Genomic DNA, 25,274 nt, shown 5'->3' with positions numbered 1-25,274 from the left:
TTTCCTTGGAGAGGAAAAAGTATCATGAATGGTTGCTATTTATAAGGTGGGAATGAAATATTCATGAAATAAATAATATTTCAAAGATTATAATATTTGGAATAAGATTAGTGAGTGTAAATATTATTTTCCCATAAGTTAGAACTTAGATATGTAAAATCGCAAAAAATTAAAATTAAAATAAATAAAAGAAAAGGCGCCTTCATACAACATGCCTCTCTGCCCTCTTCCCCGACGGCCTTTTCCTCGCCGCTTGCACGCCCCCTGCTGTCTGCGGCACCGTCGTTTGCCCACGCCCCAGCGAATCCACTCTCCGCGTCATTCGCGAATGCATCCACCGATTCTATCAGGAAATCCAAACCCTCGATCGCCATGGCCAGATTTGGGAGAAGAGAGACTCGCATTCGTATATTTCCCGGTCGAGGAGTGGCTCTCTCCGCGGCGGACGTCGAGACCGTGTACCCGATCCTCTCCAATGTTTTGAGCCTCGATGAGTCCGCCCTCGCCCAGATCGAGAACCGCCCGGAATTCTGCTCCTGCCTTCTTGTAATCTTTACAAACCCATCTTGCTTTCTTGGATTTCTATTTCGCCCGTGGTTCGTTTCAATTCGACGATGAATTCAACTCAAGAACTTGGGAAATGGTGGATGCAGGAGATCGTCACGGCGAGGGATTCGGGTCGCCGGGATGATGTTCGCCTCCTGGCCTCCGTGTATTTCTAGAACAGTATCGGTCCGCTCCTGGAGGCCTCGCCGTGATATCCTGACAGCTGTCCCACTCGAAGCATGGAACTTTCCATGGTTTGACTGCTGTGAGTTTTACTCAGTCTGCCTTTGTGTGTTTTTTCGGATTTATTTTGATAAAAATCCGTAGGATTAAAAATCCACGAGAATTTAGATCAAATCTATTAATAAAATTTCTGAAGGATGCACAAATTGGATGAATTCGAATGGTGAGGTACAACTTTAGAGTGCTCTGATGGCATATTAATGAATTATTACAATTGCATCACTGACTTGTTCCATTGCCCTGCTCGCTTATAAACATAATTACAAATAGGTGCATTGGAGATGGGACATGAATTGAGATGGTTCAAAGATTATGACTGCGGAGGGCCTTTTCACTTGATCTCCTCTCCATAAAATTTGGGATTTGATAATAAGAAGATTTTCTAATGACTTACCTTAATGATTTTTATTCTAGCATCTCTGTTTTTTGATGCATCCTGATATATTTAGACTGCCTAGTGACCCTTTTATCTTTTTGTTATTGTTTGCTCTATATTTCACATTCATTTTTAAGAACATTGTTTGCAATGGTTGCCCCTGTTCTTATACAAGTCACTGCTAAAGCTTCCATTTGTTAATTTGTTATTTCTTCGCCCTTTAAGTACAGCTACCAAAAGCCAAGATTGCCAATAAAAATTGTGGCCATTATATTGATGACGTGCAAAGAAAGCAACTTAAAAGGAAAGGAGAAAAAAGGTAAGATATAAAATAACCGAAAATATGACTCCTGCCAATTTTCTTGTCATAATGGATTGAATAGATTTTGGTCTATGCCTGATGTACCTATTTATAATTGCATAAGGTAGGTGTAGTTCAGTCGAACGCTTTTGATAATGGTGCAGAAGAAAAAAAACCAGAGAAATCTTCTGCAGCATCTGCATCTTTCCTTTCTCATAAGCATACTTTTTTTTTTATGAATACTTCTATGTAGTCCCTTAAGATGTCCATTGTAATGTTGTTCATGATAGGGGGAATGATAAAGAATAAATATTGAATATTGTACTTTTTACTCGTTGAACTTGGACCCAAGAATTTAAATACCGGATGGACCCTTACATATTGATTGGTGTTTTATCGGTTTTACCAAGTACTAGAATAGAAGCTTATAGCTTGACACTGGCTTTAAATTATTGTTATTATTTTATTCAATGACAATGGAGGGTATTATTTGGTATACTGCTTGGTGTCTGGTATTGTACCGGTCTCATAGATTACTGAAACCAGTACGAACAAGTACTTAAATCCATGGCAGGACTATCAACTTAGTATAAGAAAGGAACCAACAAATTCAATGATACGTCACACTGACTGTGCTGCACCGAGCAAGGTAATTCTCTTGAAAGGAACATCTTGAAAGAATGTTTAATATTCTTGTTATTATTTCTTTCATACACCGAATTCTTCATTGGCCTTGCATTCATTTCTTTCTCATATATATTTCAGATCCTACCTGATTCTAAGTTTGACTTATTAAAGCTTTGTATGGTGATTACGTTGAATTTATCAAATTCTGATAGAATTAAGCTTTTCAACTCATGCAAACCTAGATTTTGCATCTTATTGCATCAGTCATATTCTACACTGAACATAATCAAAGTGGTGCTTTATACTAATTATTATTACTGCTGTTTGCAGCACATGATCACCTATTTTGTAGTTCTTCACTATTAATTTACTATGCTTAAATGAATATGGACATATTTATTAATTATTAGTCAATCAATTTCATTCGATCTGTAGTGCTTTTTTGTGGAGACCCCTCCACTGATTACTGGAGTTCTTCAGGTACTTGAGCGTTCTATTGGATTGACAAAGCTTGCATGGGCATTATACTTGGCACATTTTCTCATACTTCTGATAACTGGGCCCTGCTTTCTAGAAACTCATCCTAACTGGGCCCTGTTCATAATCCTTCCGTGACACCAGTGTGTGCTTCTTCTGCCACCATTCTTGACAGGGTGTTGGTGATGAATACCAACTATTTTGCTCAATTAGCATCTGAACCATCTCTTGCTATGGCCCTTCAGCAGGCAGGACTTTCCATCAGCCAGAAAGTAATTCTTTGTTTGGCTCATATATGGGTTGATAAGGTTCGAAATGATATGAACCTTTGCCTTCAAATTTATTCACTGCTAATTCTTCTTTAGCCTAGCTTTAGACTTGTGTGATTGCTTTAGCCAGCTTTATATGCAACATGTTTTCACATCTTCATAGCTCTTGTTGATGATTTCTTTATAGTCTTGCCCGAAGAGGAACTGCAGTGATCTTGAATAGGGATCATACAATGATTGATAGAATCCCCGTAAAAATAGCAGTAGGTCAAACCATCAGCGATTTTGTATTGGGTCAACATTTAGAGAAGAGATGAATGTTTGTTGGCATTTCAGCCTTCGTTCTCTAGTGGGTCAATACACACACACACACGTGTGTGTATACATATATATATAAATATGCATATATGAATGTATATATATATATATATATATATATATATATATATATATATATATGTATGTATGTATGTATATATATATATATATATATATGTATGTATGTATATACGTATATATATATATATATATATATATATATGTGTGTGTGTGCGTGTGAAGATTCAGATCCAATTATACAGTTACAATTGAAAACTATGCTGAAAGACAAAGTAAAAGCTTGTGCTTCTTTTCATGGAGGTGCATCTTTTGATGCAGCTATTCCAACCATCAGCACTTGTTCAGCTATAGCAGGCATGAAAGATGGTTTAGAAATTTTGATATGTATTCTTTATTCTTTTTGTGTGTGATGCCTTGTGTTACTCTATAGGTGATTGCATAATGAGTCTTGATGCATCCATAATTTTATTCGTGTTTGGAAGCAAATCAACCGGCAACTAATATTCGAATTATTTGTTTCAGGTATTTTGTAAAGGGTGTAGCTTGTTGACTTTTCGTCCCACATTGCTCTGGATCCATCCAACTTTACAGACCTTTCGAAAATAACAATCACTGGAAGTACTTCAAACTCGCAGCCGGATGTCCATCTTGAATGAATGAATGTTCAACTCCAGTTCATTTGGCTGAAGGGAATGTGTCCCTGAGAAGCAGGTAACACTTTTAGATACCCTGCTACATGGTGATTATTCATATTTGCACATTTCCGTCAGTGGCTGTGTGGAACTTGGAATGGGAATTCAAAGAAATATAACTCGTCATGGAAAATAATCTTTCTTGCGTGGGTAAATTACCAATTGTTTTTTGGGAATCATTTGATCAATTATATGAGTTAGAACATAGTCCCTGCGAATATTTACTTACTGAATGGGAGCATCATAATCATATTGTCGAGCTTAAACCCCAGCGTAGTTGCTGCATTTACAATTTACCTCAGTTTGAACAAGCATTTGATATGAATCAGTCGTGCCATGATGTACAATTATTGATACAAACAATGGAAGAACCGAAAGCAATGTTCTTATTTATTACCCAACATTTATTCTCGTCTCTTCTCATAATGCTTCCTCTTTCCTCGGATGCCAATAGGTGAAGCTGCAATGGCTGTGCAAACTTGAAATGCTTTCTCATCAACAGTACCATATACTACGGTTCGTCCTCGAATCATATGACCCAACCACAAAATGAAAAGCCCGCAAATGTCGTCTTCGGTTATTCATAGTTTGGGGTTGCGGCAGCTGTCACTTACTTGGCACAGGGCATAACTATGAAAAAGCTGGCCGTCCGCCTTCGTCTTTCCCATGCACCGTACTCCGCCATAATTTTGTAGCCATCTTTGGGTGGCCGCAGCGTGACTGAAGTAAAGAGAAGGCGTCATGTGGGCCATCTGCAACCACTTATCTTTTGAGGCGAGGGAGAGTTAGTCCCGACCCCACATAATCCATACTGCATGAGCTTGGCCGAAAGCTGAGGAAGAAGACAGGCCACCTCAGCTCTCTCTCTCTCTCTCTCTCTGACTCGAGTAATGACCACAGACACAATCATGCATAAAGTAAGATGAGAATGTACTCAAGTTTTATTCGGAGCACCGAGAGAGGGGCAGTGGAGCATCCCCGCCCCCGCCCCCGCCCCCCCATGCTCTTGGTGTGTGTGGCTCTCGTACTGAAAGCATGAGAGACACAAGTGCTTCAACTTGCATCACTTGGAACAGTTGCCCAGACTCCATCAAGAAAATACTCTTCTGTGCGGCCTCTTTATAATCTGAGAGGTCAGAATTTGAGTCACAAAAATAATCCATTCTCCGAAACTACGGAGAATGTTGCAATGATAAAGGACGAGTGCATGGGAACATCAACTTTCACATGTAGGAGTAACAGTAAACCACACCATCCAAAGAACACCTTCCTATTGAGATCATCGGTCCCATGTAAACCGACCGAACCGCCATTACAAGAGCCACATAGAGGAGCAGCAGCAGCACTGCCAGCCCTATCCTCGTCAGCCATTCCCACGCTGCAGCAATTGGAATATTCCGAGCATGTCCTCCCCCCTTCTTCTCCCCTCCACCCACCCACGACCAATTCTGTTCTTCCATCCCCTGCCCAATTGTGCTCCTCTGCGCTCCTCACTTCCTCCCAACCATCACTATCCCACCCTATAATTCCCACACTCGAAGCCAACTCCCTCACTCTCTCTCCTCCACAAGCCATCAGATCAATGGAATCCGCAACGCTTCTGTAGTCCGTGCTGTAGTTTTCCCTGCTGCAATCGTCGGCGTCGTCACGGAACTCCGAATTGGCCCACTCGAGCACTCCCCTAGGCGTCTCGATGTCTGCTTCAGCTAAGAACGGGTGCCGCAGTAGCTGCTCCGCCGTCCACCTCTCGGTCGCGTTCCTTCTCAAACACTTGTCGAGAAAATCGCGGCCGAGCTCCGACAGCCAGGGAGGGAATTCCGGCAGCTTGTCGCCGTAGCCGACGAAGAACATAGCAGCCTCGGCATCCTTGGGCGCGTAGTCCGGCCACGGCTGCGCTCCGGTCGCCATCTCGATGACCGTGCAGCCGAGCGACCACACGTCCGACGCTGGCCTCGGCCGCTCCCCCCTCGCGACCTCCGGCGCCATCCACAGCGGCGTTCCCCGCACCCTGTTACGCTCGCCTCCATCGGAAATCCTCACCGCGGCGCCGAAGTCCGCGAGCTTAGCGACGCCGGGAGCTCGGCCTAGAAGCACGTTCCGGCCCTTGACGTCGCAGTGCACGACGCCGGCGACGTCGTGGAGGTAACGAAGCGCGCAGGCGACGCACCGAACGTAAGCTCGCACCTCGAGCTCGTCCATGGGGCAATTCCCCTTCTTCTTCCTCGCAGTCTCCAAGTCCGCCGCGGTGCCGCAGGGCATGTACTCCATGTGCAAGTTGCGGCACGCGCCGGCGCGAGCTTCGCGGGTGGTGTCGTCGCCGAGGTACTCGACGACGTAAGGCGAGCGGAGGGACTTGAGGAGACGAATCTCGTTATCGAGAGCAAGGGTCGGAGCGGGGTTGGAGGAATGCAGAGGGACGGACTTGACGGCGAAGACTTCGCCGCTGGATTCGTCCAAGGCGAGGCTGACGGTACCGAAGGAACCGCTTCCGATGACTCGCCCCCTCACCCAACTCCTGCTATCGCGGCGGCGGCGGCCCTCCATGGAGAAAGGCTGGTATGGTGAGCTAAGACAGGAGCCGGGAGTGAGAAGGGAACGGAGCGGATAGAGGGCAGCAGAAACGGCAGGACCGGTATATATAGTTAGGCGTCCAGTAAATAAGAGCACGTGAGAGGGGAGAGAAAGGGGGGAAGTGGCCAACGGTGGGAGCGGGGCGTGGGAAAAAGGCTCCACCGGAAACGGTTTCTTTGACGTAATGGAAATGGACGACGACGAACCCATCCGAATTGGGTCTTGATTTGGTCAATTCGATTTAAGCCGACTCGGCATCGAGTGACTGATTGCGAACGTGGTTTAAGTTTTGCTGGAGTTAAGCTCGTTTGACTTCATGGAGATGGCGAGACTGGTGGGATGGGGCAAGTTCGACGTAGTGGTGGCTGCGTGGCTCGTGGGATGCGGTCGAGGGGCGCACGACGCTTGCTGTGGCCGCAGCAGCAGCAGCAGTAGACGTGCAGGACGACGACCGTCTTCCTTCCTCCTGCTGGTGGCGGTGGTGGGGATTCGGTGGGCGCACGTCATGGCCCAGAATGATGGCACGGCACGCCATGGCGTGCTCGCTTCCTGCCGCGCGGGAACACCGGCCAGCTCGAGATCGAGCACTGCATGCATATAAAGAAAGGGAATGATGGCTGTAATGCACGAGACATCTCGGCATCCATCTTTCTCCGTCCAACACCAACCAACGAAGCAGAGAAAGAAACAAAGGAAGAAAACAGAGTCGCCCTGCCGTGTCTCCTGCTATAACACGAACAGATCATGGTCGATCGTATCGGTCCGATTCGGTGTCTCGTAACGAAGGAGCAGCCGTGGAAACGGGAGGTGATCCAAGAACAGGAGCTGGAGGCCATGTTCTCAGCAATGGAGGAGTTGATTACGGCGGGGTGTCTGCCGAGAAAGAGACATGCAGGCAAACCTGCATCGTGTTCAATTAACGACGGCGACATTAACGTGCACAGTTTCTCACTTTGCGTGTTCTTCCTTAATATTTGGTTGGTGAAAAATAGGGAGAAGGAGATTCGGCAAGAATGTTAGCAAGGAAGATAAAAGGTGTGTTGTTTAGGAGATGTCAACATGGAGGGGAGGGGACATGAGAAGGGAAGGGTTTGAAGAATTCATGTAGTATTGAATGCAGTGAGGGCACAAAACATCACACACACCACATGTGTGTGACGCAGAGAAGGGGAAAAGGGGGGCCTCTCCTTCTCCTTTTCTTTTCGTGTCTAATACTGAGGTGAATTAGTGGTAGACATTTTAATTTTGTTGATTTTGATATTAATTGTGAAGATCTGATTCGATAGAATAATTGTTTCATTAACTTATTGATGTTTTTGTGATGCTTAAATCTAAATTTAAATAATATATTATAAAATTTAGAGATCAAATCAACATGATTGATAATTAAACATGTTTAACATATTATGTATGATTCAGTCAACAAGAATATTAACTGGGTCTTTTGTATATGGAGTTTTATCTTAATACATGCAAGCCTCTCAAGTTCGCATTCTCTCTCTTTCTCTCTCTCTTGCGATTCATCTCATTTTAGATACAGTAAACGATCAGTATAAAGATAAAATTAGTGCATTGATCCTTCTCAGATCTTTACTAACCAAAGTTCTTATGTCTTAGACTCAAGCACATAACAAGGATGAAGGACCAAAAGAATTAGAGAGAGAGAGACAGAGAGATAGTTGTGGATGGACATTAAAGCCAATCCCACATGCGTAGCACACCATCAAACTCGGCACACGCTCCTCTCGAGGCAAACAGCAATAACAATGTCCACAGAGTTCGTATCTGACCACCCCTGAAGTCCATAATAATGGCGACATGGAAAGCTGGCCTGCAGCTTTCCTCACCTCACCTCACCTCACCTCATCAATATAAACAATGTTGGAATTTGTGCCAAGCAGATATAAAAGAGTTTTTACCATGTCCGATCGATCGTATGATGGAAAGAATTAATCCTCTGTTCTGTTCTGCTATTCTGATCGAAATATTTATGTCATGTCCTCTGTTCTGCTCTGCTCTGCTCTGCTCTGTTCAATATTTATGTAATATCGATCATATAATGCAAAGAATTAATCCTCCGTTCTCTTCTGCTTCTCCGATCGAAATTACTGTTTAATATCCTATTCTAATCTCAAATAAAAAGTGAATAAAGATTAAAATTAAATCATAAATGTATGATTTTTTTCTTGTTATTAACTTAAGTTTAAATATTTTGAAATATTTATTCAGGTTTTATAAAATTAATATTTTTTATTCTTTCAAAATAAAAAAATATTTTTATGATAGTAATAAATTTTAAATAAAACTATTCCTATTTTCACTTCGGATACGTTTGACAATCAATAACCATATGATCCAATCGGATAACATATATTTTCTAAATAAAATAAATATTTATTATATCAATGATTCACATATGTGGTTATTTCAAAAATAATACTATAATATTAATATTTTTATTTATCAAAATAAAAAAATATATTTTTTATGATAATAATAAATTTTAAATTAAACTATTTAAAATGATAGTTTTTTGAAGGAGTATTTTTTGAGATATTAAATGATTATCTGAGAATTAAAGAAAGTATTAGAGCTTTGCGGCTGAGCAGCACCAACGGGGACGATGACGCCTGCTTGTCTTTCCCGAGACGAGCTGGCACGCAGTGGGGCGGAGGGCGGCGGGTCCCACGCCACCAGCCTCTGTTGCTGCAAAGCACGCAGCCAATGGCCGGAGACGAGCATTTATGGTGCTTTGCGGTGATGCAGTCACGAGTTGCCAGTCTCAATTTCCAAGGTTTTGGTTCGTCCCACGAAATATGCTGCCTCACAGCTTTGGAACAAAAGAAATGTACATCCATTGAACCATACATCTGTTGCGCAGTTCATCTTTGCCATTATACAACTCAGAAATGGCTTACAGATCACAAACAGAGCGATGATGTCACGCAGTATATGCCAAGCGAAGGTATATGTATCGAGAAAATTGTCTCACAAAAAAGCTCTGAGTAGTTGTTGAACAGCTTTATTCAGATGTCAGATGGATCAGATTTCACATTCAGACATATAAACAGCATAGGATCAAATGAATGATTGAACCAACCAATATCTTGTACATGTAAACTACAACAACAATGTAATCTTCCTTTGCTACAGAATCATGTTCAGCAGATATGTGTGAGCTCTAATGCTTTATCCTTTCTCAGAAAGCTAAATGAAAGTTGATGGACATTCATCATCCAAGTCCTTTTTATTGGCAAAGCAATCGACGAGGGTGATCATAGATGAGCCCGATGTAAGTAGCTCTTCTCATAGAGTCCGGTTACTTGGTCAGCAACAGCCCACATTATGGCCTGCCCAGGTGGGATCCTCATCAGCCTGGGAAGCAATCCTTTCCAAAGCGCACGCAACCCTTCTTCGGCAAATATTGTTCTGATCGCATGCACCATGCCCTTGTATTTCACATCACCACCTGATCTGCTTTGGGCCATCAGCCTTGTCTTGACAACATCAAAGGGGCCGGTACAGATTGGCCCAGCAGTCCCCGCAAGAAAGCCTGAAATCATAGACTGCCACGGTTGAAGCACCTTGCCATCTCCTTCATGCTTCTTCCAGAGAACAACATCGAACGCATTTTTCGCCGTGAACATGGCGGCTTGGTTGGTTCCGTTACGCATGACGGTCGGTGCAGCTCCGGCCCAAAGACCCAAAATGCCTTCTTCGCGAATGATCATCCTTGCGCAATGTATGGGACCCTTGTACTTTAGAAGCTCCGGTCTCAGCCCCTTTTGTTGCTGCAGCCTAATCTTCACCACCTGTATTCATGAGATCTACATTAATGCTTCGCAACTGTGAAAGAGCACAAGTATGAAACAGCAATCCAGCACAAGTTAACTATAAAAAAGGAGAATTCTGGAGAAGAACACATGTCTAGCAAACGACACCTAGTGCTAATGAACCTGAAGTGCATGACCTTGTGTGCGGATATTATGCAGAGTCAAATGTTTGTAAATAAACAGGTTAAATCCAATCTATAAAACAGGATATAACTCCGCAGTTATATCTGATATCTACAGACCCAGAGCCCTGTTTATCTTCTTATTCTGAATTATGTGATAATCATTGGGTCATAAAGGTCTCAGCTGACTGACACAAAATTATTTTCTTGGCAATAGAATGTAAGGTGTATGCAGTTCCTAGCATTTCAAAGCAACTAAAAACTTCAAATACTGTAACAAAAGCTCAGTCCAATTTTATCCTAATGAAACCACTTGGTTTTCTGCAAAAAGAAGACTCTTGGATCTTCATTGTGCACAATGTCATTTCCTCAATTTGGTAATGTAAACAATACTTCAGTGAAACATATATATATAAAAAAAAAAACTGAAGAATAAACATGTAGTTCGAGATGGTCGACATCTATCTTTCACACCCACTATGTTTTGAATAAAGGTTTGGCAACTTCCAGAAAAAGTTTAGAGAGGAATGCATATAGATTCATCATGAAGGTCCAAACCAATCACCTCTAAGGCAAATGGAGTTGTGCCTGCTGAGCTAAATCAATACGAGTTGCACTTATGCTGGTGACTCTTGCCGGACAAGGTGTGAGATAATTATCAGGTCTTCATGGGCAGACAACTGGATGGTTATACCAGCATTGTCCTTTCCAAGAAAACCTATGATTTAATGAGACTTTGGGGTAAAGATGCAAGTATGCTAAAGCAATATCATGATTAGGGAAGTATATCAATTTTAAGACCAACAAGAGATCTATATCAGTTGTACCAATACCTAATCGGTGGTCCTGAAACTTTTTCCGTGTACGAGATGTCAAATTCAATGCAGTGTCTGATCAAGAATGCCACATACCAATATGCTGATTATGACAACAATAAGGGGGATCACAAACTCATGTACAATATGAAAATGCATTCGAACAATGGCTTCCATAAAAGGACACTTGGTCTGAGGCAAATTCAATAGCATGCCTTAGTAGGAATGAAAGAACTCATAACACGATCTTTCTCCTTCAAAGGTTTGACCTCCTTTTCATACATTAATGTTAAGTGGATTGATATTGCAATAATCATTAGATCAAGAATATCAAGTTCAAGATTTTAGTATAAATTTTTCTCCAATAGATGACCAATTTAGAAACAGTAAAAAAGATCAAAATCTTTGACCTAAACAGCACGATAAAGATTGATGAGAAACATATATTAATAAGCAATCAGACAGCAACGACTACAATGACAATATCAAGGTCAGAAATTGGGAACTAGATAATAAGATGAGGGGCAGCGGGGCTCGCCTCGAAGGGGGTAACGATGACGATGGCCTCGAGGACGCCCGCGCCAAATCCGGCGGCGACCCTGCCGCGGTTGGAGAGGTCGCCGGTGACGGGGTCCTTGAAGGCGGACTGGAGCAGGGCATTGGAGCCCATGCGGAGGGCGTACTTGAGGGTGAGGTGGGTGGCGAAGGGGGTGAGGCCCTTCCACAGGGCGCGCACCCCCTCGGTCCGAGCGGCGGTGGCGCCGCAGTGCACGATCCCGCGATACGCCCCGGTGCGGTCGAGCTGGAGCCGTGTCTTGATCACGTCGATGGGCTGCAGGCAGCACGCCTCCACGACCCCGCCGAGAGACCCCGCCAGCGCCCTGACGTGCGGCGGCGTGGTCCGGCCCTTCCTGCGGCCTCTTTCATCGCCAGCGCCGCCTGCTTCGCTGACGGTCGTGGCCATGTGGGATGAATCCCCAACGGAGATGGGGAGGAGGGAGAGACGGGTCGAACCGACGCCAAATCAGCATTTATTCAACGCTTTGAACCGTCATAGTTTAGTGTTGGTGTGCCCCGTCGGAACGAGATCGGATCGCCACCGTTGGTGGCGCATGTGCCGTCAAATACCCCTCCCCCCCAAAAAAAAAGGGGTAGGCTTTTCGGCTGCCAACTGCGAGTGCGTGCGCGATCACCGACGTGATCTTCGAACGAGAGCGGTCCGATCATGATCGGACGTCCGTGATAACAGGAAGACCCACGCGTTACGGTGGAGAAATCCGGCACGTTTGGCTTCTACAGCGCTGCAGTGGGGCAACGGGTAGAGGAGTCTTTATTTTAATAGGAGCCTGTTTGTGGGGCACGCAGCGGTCCAATTGATACACTGGTTTCCACTGGGCTCACTCGAGACTCGGTCAACCACCCGAGTGAGCTGTCTCGATTCAAAGCCAGGTGGACCATGTCGGCAGTGCTGGCCCATGCTGGGGTGCGAACTCGGGTACGAATGTGTTCGATCCAGGAGAGGTATTTGGACACTTTACCGTGACGAAATCGTCGGATGGTTGGGAAGATAATAGATGGGTGTCATAATATTTATTATACCTTTGGGTCAAATTCAAAAGAAGGAACGATAGGAAATGTAGTCGATTTACGTGTGTTAAAGATGATTTCGATCAAGTTAACAAGAGGAGATATCATACGAGAAATCTGTAATCATAAATAACTTTTAGGTTTAGAAATCCTCGTGGGATGTGAATGGTCGGTCTCACGAGGAAATTTTGGATGTAAGAGTAACAAATAAATCGAAGCGCTTTGACTGCATCAGATGGTGAAACGCTTTGATGAGGATATGAACAAAAGCCACCAAATCATCATCATCAGTTTGTGTAGAGGACTATGGTATTCCGCTCGACTTGATGCTCATGACGTTGATGAGAGATTGGGATTTAATTGAATCCCAACAATCTCATGGAGCAGCCTCCTGCTCGGTCATGCCCTCGATTTAATGTCCACCAGTACGTGGAAGGAGAAGCCACATACAGCAACGTAAACCCTAATTTATATCCTTGGATGGACAAGGTGGCAACATGAATGAGCAGGAAATGATTGTTGGTGTCTGCTTCTTGTAATGAATCGGGTTAGATGGATTCGGAGCCTACTTAATTCACGCTATGTAACAAAGCTTCCCACTGTCACTCGCGGAAGGTTGGCAAGCCAGAATTAATCACCGCCATTTCTCCACCTAACACCATGAACTCTTCTCTGCCTATATAAGAAGCAGCAGAGCTTGCAGCAGCAATCCAACACAGCTGTCTCTACTACTACTTCCTTCTTCTTCTTGTCGTTGTCTGTGTCAATGGGGAGCTGCTCACGCTGCCCTACTCTCCCTCTCATCCTCCTCTTCCTGGGACTGATATCCGTAGCTCAAGTTGCACTCGCCGGACGTAAAGTTCCGGCCAATTCGGACACGAAGGAGACCGAGTTCCTCGGCCATGAAGGCACTGTACTGATTCCTGGTATCGGGCGGTACATGATCGGCAGCCATGAGATGCCTGGATTCCGTGGTTTAGACCACAGCATCCCAGCTGCAGCTAATGGCAAGTATCTTCCTGGGAACGATGACACCTTTGTTCCCAACCCCGGGTATGAGGTCCCCAATCCATTCCGCGGAGTGATCCCATGAGAGCATGCAGCAGAGTTGTAGTGGACTGCTAGCTTTGAATAAAACTGGTGAAGCTTCTTCACCACTGCTTCTGTTGGTGATCTCTGGAATTCTTAGATTGTGCTTGATGGTTTTGGTTGTAGAGAGTGAAAGAGTCATTGGGTTCTGTTGATGATCTCTGGAATTCTGAGATTGTACTTGATGGTTTTTGTTGCAGAGAGTGGAGTCATTGGGTGACTTGTAGTTCATGGTTTTTACCTGTGTCAATCACTGCATCGAGTAGCTGCTGTACTTTTCCTTCAATTGCCTGCATGCAAGAAGTAGAGTTCAGTTCAAAAGTCAATCTTCAGTGCTCAGTTAATACTGCTAATTTACCCTTTTTCTCTAAAGAAGAACTGCTGCTACTGTCAGATGCTTCTCCTGGCTCAATGAACATTTATTTCAGCCAAGAAGTATAGAGGTCTGTAAATAAAGGATGAAAAGTTAGATATGCCCAATGGTTGTTGCCATTGGAGTTCCATCTATTCCAATTTGCAACAGGAAACTAAGCTGGGCGAAAGATGTTCCAGATCTGACTAATTCTGTCTCAACCCAGAGCGGCGAGACATGAATGAATGAATGAAGAGATGGGACCTGTCTTGATGATTTTGGTCACCAAGAACATGGTTGGTGGTAAGGTTGATGGCACTTCTTGTGTGGTGTAATCTGCCTTTGTAAGCAAGCAAATGGAACAATATTGGGAAAGAAGAGGCCAGATTGAAGGCATATTCATAGTGACAGGTTTCAGGGAAAAGTAGCATATCTCAGAATTCATTAGCAGATACTTATTTAGACATTTACTAGAAATAAGGTATAATTGTTGCATGAAAGTATTGATTGTTGAAGAACACAGATCGGAGAATATGGATGAAATGGTTGGCTTACACTCTTGAAAGTTATGGCAATATTAAGACTCCGGTCTTATGGTTTAGATTCCCAATTCTCATCTGCAAAAATGATTAGTTTGTCTTGTTTTATTACATTACATGCACAATCTCTCCTTGACATTCATTCATTATCAAGCTAGCTGTGGAATAGTTATTTCATGCCAAACAAATGAAACACCAATAAGACAACAATGGGTTGAAAAGTTTGTATCAGACATGCAAAATAATGTAGTATCTATCTCATGTCAATTTCTACAAGTTCTTACAGTACAAAGTTAGTAACCATCATCTTGGAAAAAATCTAAATACAAATCAGAGAATTAGCTAACTCCAATGGTGATAGCCGCAAGTCCATGAAAATAATACTTGCGGCACAAAACTAACATCTATTCCTAATTCTGTTTGTCAATGAATGCTATTCGGGATTGTTACTTCATAACCCTTCAAACAAAATGCTGCAACTTTATTATCATAACGCTTATATCATCCAGTGATCCTCGTGTAGCCGATAAATCCACAAGCTTTTTGCAAGCAGACAATGATGATGAAGTGTCGGCATCGATACACAATGGTCGAGCTATATCTACAGCCTCCTGATTGCTAACCTGAAAAGAATTAGGAGTAGCATATTGTCATCTTCACTCGAGAGAGCAGAGATAAAAGGAGAAAGGTTTTGCAGTCCAACAAAAGATAGATAAACCCAGAGAGCAATTGTACCTTGTCCCATAGCCCATCAGATGCAAGAATTAAGAACTCGCATTCAGTTTCAATGTTAATGATTTTAGTCTCCGGCACCGGTATCACCCATTGTTTCAGATGCAAATCTCCAATTCCCCTGGATACAGCAAGGGAACCTTGTAACCTCCATGTGCCTCGGCAGTAATCGACATAGCCACCCTGCATGAGATGTACACCATGCTCATGAGCAAATTTTTTCAAGGTATCAAATTGCAAAGACATATTATTTTTGCATACATTTTCATGATCATCTTAAGATCAATTAATAGTACTGAACCCACGCTAAGTTACTCTGAAATCAAGAAGCATCAAATGTAAAGTTTCAGCAAATTTTGTTGATTCCATGCTCTGTTAACAGTGTCATCAGCTGATACTAGCATCAAATCTTAGTGATCAGGATTTCTCGTCGGTCTCATTTCTCATCAATCTAAGTAAATGGTGGTACCCTAATTCATGGAAAAACTAAATTGATTGAGGTCATTAACCAATTCGTTCATGGCATACAGGAAGAAATCCCTCCCACACATATCAACAGTCATATTATCAAACTATGGAAAAGAAGGGATGAACCAAATGATGTAGAAATACTTACAAGGCTCTCAATTCGTTCCCTTTCATCTTTTCGAGAGGGCCGGTGGTCGGATGTGAGGGCCTCTGCTTTACCCGCTCGGCTCAATACGGCTCGGCAATCGCCAGCATTTGAGACAATAAGATCACCATCTATGAGCAAGGCGGTCACGCAGCAAGCACCTCCATCCATTTCCGCCTTCAAGAACTCTTTATCGGTTTTCATATATCCAATCCTAACAGCTTCCTCCATAGCGCTGGAGCCTGCTCCACTTGTTGTCGACACTTGTTCGATTATAAACTTTCCCATGTTCTCAGAAGCAAATTCAGCGGCTCTCTTGCCACCATGCCCATCAAAGATGCCGAAGAAAGACTGCGAACACAAAGGGGAGGGAAAAAATGAGATCAAGTTAGGACTTGAAGAATTCATGCCACAAATACATTGCAAATTTTCTAGCATACCAAAATCTCAAGCCTTTAATCACCTATCTGTACCTCATCAAACCCCACGATTAATACTTTATGAACAAAATCCAATCTTTTACTGCTCAATTCACAGAGCAGAAAATTAGACCGACTTAAAGACCGCAAAAGCCTATCTTTAATTCGTTTGAAGTTTTCGCGCATAGAATTATCGACTTCTTATGATAATTATTCAGAAAAATCTCAATTTTACGCCTAATCTGGACTCCAAAATATTTAGTTCAAGAACAGAACAAAGATAAATGAAACCCTCGAAGGACACCTACCAATTTGGCGTCTCCATTGAGGTCCAGCGTCACCTTATGCCGATCCTCCATCTCCAACCTCTTCCTCCCCCTCTTGCAATACATCGAATACCTCACGCTTTCCGCCTCCACCTCCTTCTTACCATCCGATCCCTCGGACGCGAAGGGCAACCCCTCCATCAAGGGGATATCAATCCGCGCCGGCCTTTTCCTCTTCAACACCGACCCCAACTCGGCCGAAGCCGGAGGAGGCGGGGAGGACCTGGCCGTGTCAACGGAGGGCGAGGCGGGTGAGGCGGCGCCGATTCCGGCGTTGATCGCCCGCAGCCCTCTTGAGGCTCTCTGGAACCGCGACCGGAACGGGGAGGACGAGTACGACGAGCACGGCGAGGCGGCGGGCGAGCCCGTGTTGAGGGAGAGGGCTTCCGGGGACCCCTTGCACGAGATCGAGATCCGAGTTGGGGAAAACACAGGAGAGCTGGCGATAGCCACAGAGCACGACATCGTCTAGTCTTCTCTTCCTTTTTCTTTCTGATGCCAAGTCGCTTCCTTTCACCAAATTGAACTCGCCGTCGGAGAGCTGATATTTATAGCGCTCGAGTGTTGGTAAAATGCTCCTCAAGAACTAGCGCTAGTAGATTTGGACGATTGAGATCATCTGACAGGATCAGAAGGATCTGATAGAGGTTGGACTTATCGATCGGTGCCGGATGAAAAACAGAAGCCCGAAAGGGCACTGGATCGGAAGATTTGGCAGATGAGTCAAAGCAACGTAAATGGCGTGTTGGCGAAGGTGTGAGAAGTCCGACCTTTCCTTTCCAACATCGAGACGCGGTCGCTTGAAGCGATCTCTCTAAGCAAAGAGTAACGTGTCACCCGTCCTCGCTCGGCTGACTCACCCGCCTCTCTATTTGACACTCCATCGGGACCCACAAAGGACCTCCAACCAAAGACAGGACGACCAACGAGTATGAAGGGAGTGGGTAATGGAAGTGTTTTCTGGAAGGAGAGACTTCTTTCGCGAACACACAACACCAATCTAACCACGACAGATCATGCTGCGAACGCGTCGATCTGTTGCGTGGCACGCCATGAAATGACGATCCCCGTGCCTGGTTGGTCCGAAACGAGAGAGTTGTTGCGACGGGTGACCGGGCTACTAAGAATCTTGGGTCAAAGTGGAGCTAATGCACGTGATCGACAGCTTGGTGGGGTCCGGAGAGCCGAACGTTAGCAGAAGTGACAGGAGTATAGAAATGAAAATAAAAATACGACCGTTGGAACAGAGCAGGAAGCAAACCGTTGAGCCGCGCACACGCGTCCTTTAATTGTGGTGCCGCCATGTAGCCGGGCAGGTTCCACTTGTTCCGACGTAGCGGCGACAGAGTCAACCAAATGCTTTACTACGGTCGCCGCACACGCGACGACTTACAAGTCGCCCTAATTCGCGTTGCCCGACACGGTAATGAAGTTAAGAGTGTGCAATAGGTACGGGATAAAGTATGCACACGGTGACGTGCTGGTATTGCATACACGTAATAATCGGAGATATACGTAGTCGATAAGAAAGTTACTATTTCATTATTTTTTGTTCATTTGAAATTAAGGTAGAATCCAAAAATAGGTCATGAAAGGTGATAACATTTGTTTGGAGGAGCAAAAACAAAGTCTTAACTGAAGAAACAATTGTTCGACACCTCCTATTTGTCAACTAAGCAGCCTTGCTTTGCTGCAGACACCGTTGACTAGTAAAACAGTCTATAAGGTCAATTAAATTCTTATTAACATGTACAACCATTTCAAAGTATCATTTGGTTATCCAAGGCGAATCGTATAGCCAAACAGGGATCTATGGTTGTTTGGTCTTTGACATGGTCAGAGCAAGTCAAATTAAATTATCGGATTATGTTTTATGGTCAAATAAGAAGTTTCTGTACATTTGGTAGCTGAAGTGATTCGATCTAGATCTTCCAAATTACCAAGTCCTAATCTAGTAGAAACTCAAACGGATCCGACTTCAGTTATTCCCAAGGTGAGAGGATGCAACATCTCTTAGTGACGGTGTTGCTTTGAATTCATCTTCGTCTTTGTTTTACTTTTTATTTTTCTTTATAGGATGGCGGGAGAATCTACTTTAGATTTAGTCAATTACACGTGACTCGTGAACCGACGTCAACGGTCTTTGCCCGACTGCATTCACGTTCCAACACGAGGGTGGACTATGTCTCGCCCGCTCAGCCATGTCGTACATCTCTGGGTCCCACTGCGAGGGCATTTCTGCCTTCAACTGTAGAGCAGGTCGGTGAGCGGGCAAGAAAAGACCGAGAAGAATGTTGTCCGTTCGTTCCTCAGACGGGACTGAGTCCATCTACAGAGTCGAGCTCAGCTCGTCTTCTCCGTGTCCGCCGCAAGGCTTCTGCCAGCCCTGAGAAAAAGGTGTGAGCTGCCGGTCTCCTTGCATGCAAGCAGGCACTCGTGTCGCTCCATCCAGAGAGCAGCGCCCGACACGTTGCTTGCACTCGTGTCGATCCAACCAGAGAGCAGCGCCCCACACGTCCGAGCGCTCACGACCTCGCTATCCTCCAACTAAACTCCCAGGTGGCGCCGTCTCCTCCCGCCCCGCACCGCCCTTTCTCCTCCATTTAACCTCGCCATCGCCATTGGCAGCAGCTCATCCGAGTGTCGTCAGATGCTGAGGCAAGTGGGGATCGAAAGGCTTTCGCGCGGGTGGTGGTTGCGACGAGTGAGAAGGATGTCGACGGAGCAGGAGAGGCGGGAGCTCGACGAGAGGGCGAGGCGGGGCGAGACTGTCGTCCCTGGTGGGACGGGAGGGAAGAGCTTCGAGGCCCAGGAACACCTCGCCGAAGGTCCTGTTCCTAAGTTCTATAGCATAACAGTACGTACTCTCACCAGATATGGATCGAGTCGCTTACAAACGGTGGTTCCTCGCAGGACGGAGCCGTGGAGGGCAGACGAGGAGGGAGCAGCTAGGAACGCAAGGGTATCAGGATCTGGGGCACAAGGGAGGGCAGACGAGGAAGGAGCAGATCGGGGTTCAGGGGTACCAGGAGATGGGGCGCAAGGGCGGGCTGTCCACCACGGAGGAGTCGGGAGGAGAGCGGGCGCGGAGGGAAGGGATCGAGATCGACGAGTCCAAGTTCAGGATGCACTAAGCCTTGCGCTCGTGGATAGCGTTTGTAGGTAGTGTTGCTTGGGTCGATGTAGCAAGTACGGTTTGTAGTTTGTGTGATGCATGCATCTCGTGGCCTTTTGCCTCAGCCATGAGCTTCGACTCCAAAACCATGTAATAACACTAACGAGTTGTGGAGCTTAACATGCATGACGCAGTGGTCCGTGTCTCAAATATGTTCCGTCCAATAAATCAACGGACGGCCATCTAATAATCCAAAAAATAGTCAAGAGGAGAGGAGTCGTAACACTGCATAAGAATCGTTCCCCCTATAAAAAAGTACTTTTCTTTTGCAAATTTACAGAAAAATACAATGTTGCAGAGTAGTTGCAGTCTGCTGTTAGTGATCACGCCATGGCCGGGAGGCGATCCTTGCGTAGAGGAACTCGTTCCAGGTATCCGGCAGTCCCGGTAGACACCAGTGGATGCAGTCGGCGTAGGTGGCGGGATCGGCCTGCTGCTCCGCCGTCAGCAGCTTCCCTTGCCGGAGGGTGTGCACCGAAGTGTGCGCGTCCTTGCGGTACTCCGACATCCCGGTGATCCTGACGAACGTCACTGGTACTTTCATCTTCTTGATCACGTTCTCCGCCACCACGAACAGCCGCCAGTCGGTGCCGACGTCGAGCGGGTGGGATAGGTTCACCACCGGCTGCGTCTCCTGCGCGCACTTGATCCCCTTGGGGTCGTCCCAGTCCGTGCTCCTGCAATTGTTACCAGATGTTACGCCATTGTACTGTACCACGCCACATGTTGGCACATGGCAACATGCAGTTGACGAAAAGCCACTGCATGCGTGATGGGATTGGCATAACCACAAACAAGTCGAGACGATTCCTTCTTCCACGTCTTGTGGGTTGTCTTTGTGGCCTTTTTAAAGCACGAACGAGCTGTGGAGTTTCCCATCACCGCAGTCTGATTCCGCTCCCTTCAATTATCTTTCGTTGACTAACGTGGCACAAAGGAGCCGTCTCGATCCAAAGCGGCGGTGGGCCTTCGCCGTCCTAAAAGTAGCTTTCTATGGCGACTGTGCGTAGCCTCAAGTCGAATTGCCTTGCGGGGACGGAGTTGAATTATTGCTGATACGTGGTTCTGACTCCGTCAACCATCCCCATATTGATTGGTCGTCCATCATTAAATTCATACAAATAATGCAGTAAATGTCACGAAAAGCTAGAATGATTTGATCCCAGGACACCATTGTCAACGCCACCTTGGGGAACGATGATGTATTACGTTGAATGGTAGTACTTCAAATCTCAGAACTTGTGGATCAGAGCATGTGGGCACTCAGCGTCTCATTTAATCTACTGTCCTGTATCATTGTATATAATCTAGGGTTGATGATGGGGTTGATCGTACCTGATGTGGTTGGGTGACATGCTCATGAAGAACACCATGGTCCGGTTGAGATCTACGTTCTTCTGCACCCACTTCGACCATGTGGTCAACACTCTCCTGTACGCCAGTGGCCGGTCGACCTCATCGTACTCCGTCGATCCTTGATCGAAGGATCCACGCCTGCAGACATCAAGTTCAGCTCATCACCAGCTATAATGGTGTCTGCCGTATGGCCAAGCTCCTCCGGTTAAAGCTACTCACAGGACTTTCATGGTGGGGGTGTTCAGCCACCAGATGTAGGTGTTGAAGATGAGGTAGTCCACGTTCTTCCAGTGCTTGCCGTGCTTGGCGATCGACTTGGGCATGATGATGCGGTTGAGGATGCTGTGCATCTTCGGGTTGTCGGAGTTTGACTCGACCAGGAATGGGGCCCAGTAGAACTCCACGGTGGCGTTGTACTCCTGCTCGCGTTAAAGAAGGCTTTGATTCCGATCGAGCCAGAAGGGGGTTTTGCTTGGTCGAGCAAGAAAGGGATTACCTCGATGCGGAACACGTTGAGCGAGCCGTTCTTGGTGAGGGTCTTCTTGTCCCATGGAACCACGGATTGGACGAGGCACACCATTGACTCCCACTGGTTCCGGTTCAGCGAGTCACCCACGAACATGAGACGCTTCCCCCGCAGCCTCTCCAGCATCACCCTCGCGTCGAATCTGTGCATCGAAGGAATCCAAATAAAGCCAGTTAGAATTGCTGGTAAGAGAGCAAAGCAGTGCCGTCGATCGGCAAAGAACAGCATCATACCGGGGCAGAGAACAGTCTCGAGGCTGCCACCGCCACTTCTGGTATCCGTCGTCCCGGCGGCCGTTCCTCATGCACGTCACTTGCTCCGTCAGGAACTGGCACTCCGGCTCCTTGTACACGGGGTAACTCACGTCGTCGTAGACCCATCGGCCAGTGAACAGGTCGCAGCTCTCCGGCACGTCGAGGACCACTCGTCGCCGTTTCGGCTTCGGCTCGGGCGCCTCCCTTGTCTCTTCATGCACTTCTTCTCTTATGACCTGCGACTCCACCACTCGCACGATGTCTTCCCTTTCGGGTGCACTCCGCTGTTCTTGCACCGAGGTCTCCATGCTCCTCTTGGCTTCTTTTGTTTGGTGGAAGCCGTTAACTTCTCGGTCGTCCTTCCTGCTCGGCTCAGCTATGGGGAATTCTTCGTGGGTGATGCCCGGAGACTTATCTCCGCCACTAGGACGATACTCGGCGATCGACTTGACGTCGTCGTTGTAGATGAACGTGAAGACGAGGAACACCGAGAAGACCATGACGAAGACGGAGTACTTGCCCCTTTTCCGGCCATTGCTAAACCAAGCCGAGTGCTTCACGTTGAACGTTTCCGACGCGAGAACCGATGCTTTCCGGCGAGGCAGAACCATCTCAGATTCAAATGAAGGAGAGAAGAGAAGAGAAGAAGAAAGCAAGATACAAGAAAGGGTTGAAGTTTGAAGGAGATGAGGAAAGAAATGAAGCAAACCCAAAGAATACAAAGGAGAAGAAGAAGACGATAAGGGAGTAGGTTTCAAGGGGTTTGTTGAAGTGAGGTTTTCTCGACAGGCTTTCCCGTTGGCTGGCTGCAAAGTGTTGCTTTCAGAGTTCCTTTAATGAGCTCACACCATGGGCCAAGAACAGCAGATGAGAGGATCAAATTGATGGACAAGATGAAGGAAGAAGAAGCGTCAATGAACAACAACATATAAGCTTCCAGAAGAGAGATAATAATTAGGTGGTGGTACTGCTATTGGAAGAACCCTAGGATGGGCTCCATCAATATTTTTTTGTTGTTGGGTAGGTTGCATCTTTTGGTGTAATTAGAATAGCCAAAGGCTGACAAGTCCTAACAATGCTGCGCTCAGATTCTTTGACCTCTCTCTATTCATGTGAGGAGACAAGCCACCTACTTATCTAATACAAGGAACTATTCTTTCCTTGTAGTTGCTGGCTGGCAATAGCACATGTATTTGCAGCTGGCATTATTTCATATGTGGAATGATCCACCAATGGAACTTCTTTTACCTATGTAAGCTGCTAATTATACATAATCTCAAGTTTACAGCAAAACTTACATAAGTTTGCATGGAAATTTGGTCAACAAATATATTATTGACTTTGCATATAAAACAATGTCTTGAGGGCCCCATGGTTTGTCACAAAAAGTTCAAATGTGAATAGCTAGCAGATGAATGCTTAGAGTTGTTTCACATGGACATTATTAATGTATTAATTTAGAGAACAATCACAGTCCATCGATGAAGTTGGTATGTATAGGAGTAAACTAAGTGGAAGGACAGCTTTGACTCTGCAAACATAAAGAACAAGTCCACATGTAGTATATTGTTTGATCCTATATATAAAATGCATACAAATATTTCTATGACAAGGTTGTAAGTACTTGTAAGGCAATACAAGCTTCGATTTATATGTCCTTGTAAGGCTTTGATAGGACAATATTAAATGCTCAAGTCGTCGAATTGAGTGCAGCTTTGCTGAAATCAGAATCTTAAAAGCTGGGGGGAGTGATCACTTTCTCTTGAAGCGAAGCAGTGCAAGAGAGTTCATCTGCTTCCTGTTTATGTTATCACACATTTCTACTACATGAGTGATGACAGGAATCATTGCCTTTTGATTGCAGTGTGAGTAGTTAACATTGATTGTTGCTTGTTTGATGAGATATCTGATTGGTAGGTGACAGTATGAGTTGAAGTGGATCTCCACATTCCCACTAGAACCACTTGCAGATTGGTGATGCCATGCTACAGTGTAATCTTCGTTGGAATATCTTCTTTTTAATATAACAGCCACGGGAAAAATGTTCAGATGTGCTGGATGTGACAGATGCATGATTAATGAATTCCTTTTCATGGTTTAATAGATTGAAAATTTTGTTGATCACTTGTATATCACATGCTCATGGCTTATGATTATTGAATAATTCATCCTGGAAAGAAAAGAAAAAAAAACAAAAACAAACAAAATTTGCTGCCAAGTTGAGTTTACCTCTCAAAAAAGTGTTTCTCTAGGAAAGGCACCTTTGCAATGCATGGTGAGCATGTGATCGGCAACAACTGTACCAGGTTGGTCTGCCATTTGATCAGTGACTTGCATATCTTAATCCGAGAACATATATGGCAGGTGTCATGTGTTACAGAAGTGAAACTTAGCAAAGCATGGTGAGCATGCGATAGGCAACAACCATTACCATGCCACGTCGGTATGCCATTTGATCGTTGACTTGCATATCGAAGTCTGAGAACAAATATGGCAGGTGTGATGTGTTAGATGTTAAACACCAATCAAATCGAGCGATGAAGACTCTACGATAAAGTCAACAATATGGGTGATACATATGGATAAGAGATTGACATATGAATTATCTTGGAACAATCAAAATTTGATTATACTAATTTGTACTAATCGATAAAAGTTGGATTTCAATTAATACTATTGATTCAATCAATACCGATCAATGTCTAGGATTGATTTAGTTCACATTGTCAAATTGATCATTTGAACTATTTCAAAGGATTTTTAAATCCTTTTTATAGTATCATTCCCCTCTCAATCTCTTTTTCATTTACATATTTCTCTCATTCTCTAATTTACACTCTATTAAAACCCATAAAATTATGATTGGTAGATTGAATCAACTAGGAAAGAGAGGATTAACATGTAAATTAAGAAAAAACTCTCTAATCAAATTTTTTTTTTCATAATTTTTTTTGATTTATAAGATGATTAAACCTATTCAATGTTCTTAATATCTAATATGTTGTTTGAGGTTTTTATGATGATAAAATAGGGTTAATTATGAAGTAATTAATGTATTTAATATTGTGATTAATTTATTTAATGTTGATTTAATT

General features: G+C 44.7%; 6 protein-coding genes and 1 long non-coding RNA gene across 7 annotated transcripts; 3 read left to right on the top strand and 4 right to left on the bottom strand.

Moving 5' to 3' along the window:
- The first annotated feature begins 206 nt into the window (after positions 1–206).
- LOC135617264 (uncharacterized) lies at positions 207–4,040 on the top strand. The gene is made up of 4 exons (XR_010488662.1): positions 207–546; positions 654–811; positions 2,574–2,878; positions 3,701–4,040. It is a non-coding gene; the product is annotated as an uncharacterized LOC135617264 (long non-coding RNA).
- Positions 4,041–5,010: 970 nt separating this feature from the next.
- Positions 5,011–6,497, bottom strand: LOC103991912 (mitogen-activated protein kinase kinase kinase 18-like). Its single transcript, XM_009411452.2, has one exon. It carries the CDS (start codon positions 6,412–6,414, stop codon positions 5,017–5,019), a length of 1,398 nt encoding a protein of 465 aa, XP_009409727.2. The 5' UTR covers positions 6,415–6,497; the 3' UTR covers positions 5,011–5,016.
- Positions 6,498–9,503: 3,006 nt separating this feature from the next.
- On the bottom strand, positions 9,504–12,239 carry LOC135617262 (mitochondrial succinate-fumarate transporter 1-like). The gene is made up of 2 exons (XM_065117305.1): positions 11,750–12,239; positions 9,504–10,253 (listed from the first exon to the last, which is right to left on the bottom strand). The coding sequence occupies exons 1-2, from the start codon at positions 12,173–12,175 to the stop codon at positions 9,717–9,719; spliced, it is 963 nt and encodes a 320-aa protein (XP_064973377.1). The 5' UTR covers positions 12,176–12,239; the 3' UTR covers positions 9,504–9,716.
- Positions 12,240–13,536: 1,297 nt separating this feature from the next.
- Positions 13,537–17,402, bottom strand: LOC103991748 (probable protein phosphatase 2C 32). The gene is made up of 4 exons (XM_009411289.3): positions 16,851–17,402; positions 16,127–16,474; positions 15,514–15,693; positions 13,537–15,401 (listed from the first exon to the last, which is right to left on the bottom strand). Exons 1-4 carry the CDS (start codon positions 17,331–17,333, stop codon positions 15,240–15,242), a joined length of 1,173 nt encoding a protein of 390 aa, XP_009409564.2. The 5' UTR covers positions 17,334–17,402; the 3' UTR covers positions 13,537–15,239.
- LOC103991911 (putative cell wall protein) lies at positions 13,565–13,891 on the top strand. The gene has a single exon (XM_009411451.3). The coding sequence runs from the start codon at positions 13,565–13,567 to the stop codon at positions 13,889–13,891; it is 327 nt and encodes a 108-aa protein (XP_009409726.2).
- Positions 17,403–19,161: 1,759 nt separating the features above from the next.
- LOC135617263 (protein SLE1-like) lies at positions 19,162–20,163 on the top strand. Its single transcript, XM_065117307.1, has 2 exons — positions 19,162–19,696; positions 19,782–20,163. Exons 1-2 carry the CDS (start codon positions 19,519–19,521, stop codon positions 20,000–20,002), a joined length of 399 nt encoding a protein of 132 aa, XP_064973379.1. The 5' UTR covers positions 19,162–19,518; the 3' UTR covers positions 20,003–20,163.
- Positions 20,164–20,275: 112 nt separating this feature from the next.
- Positions 20,276–23,097, bottom strand: LOC103991746 (protein trichome birefringence-like 28). The gene is made up of 5 exons (XM_009411287.3): positions 22,159–23,097; positions 21,896–22,067; positions 21,619–21,818; positions 21,379–21,537; positions 20,276–20,720 (listed from the first exon to the last, which is right to left on the bottom strand). The coding sequence occupies exons 1-5, from the start codon at positions 22,788–22,790 to the stop codon at positions 20,360–20,362; spliced, it is 1,524 nt and encodes a 507-aa protein (XP_009409562.2). The 5' UTR covers positions 22,791–23,097; the 3' UTR covers positions 20,276–20,359.
- Between the last annotated feature and the right edge of the window lie 2,177 nt (positions 23,098–25,274).

The sequence above is a fragment of the Musa acuminata genome, chromosome BXJ2-7 (assembly GCF_036884655.1).
Source record: "Musa acuminata AAA Group cultivar baxijiao chromosome BXJ2-7, Cavendish_Baxijiao_AAA, whole genome shotgun sequence".
NCBI lineage: Eukaryota > Viridiplantae > Streptophyta > Magnoliopsida > Zingiberales > Musaceae > Musa > Musa acuminata.
This window is presented reverse-complemented; position numbering and strand designations above follow the sequence as displayed.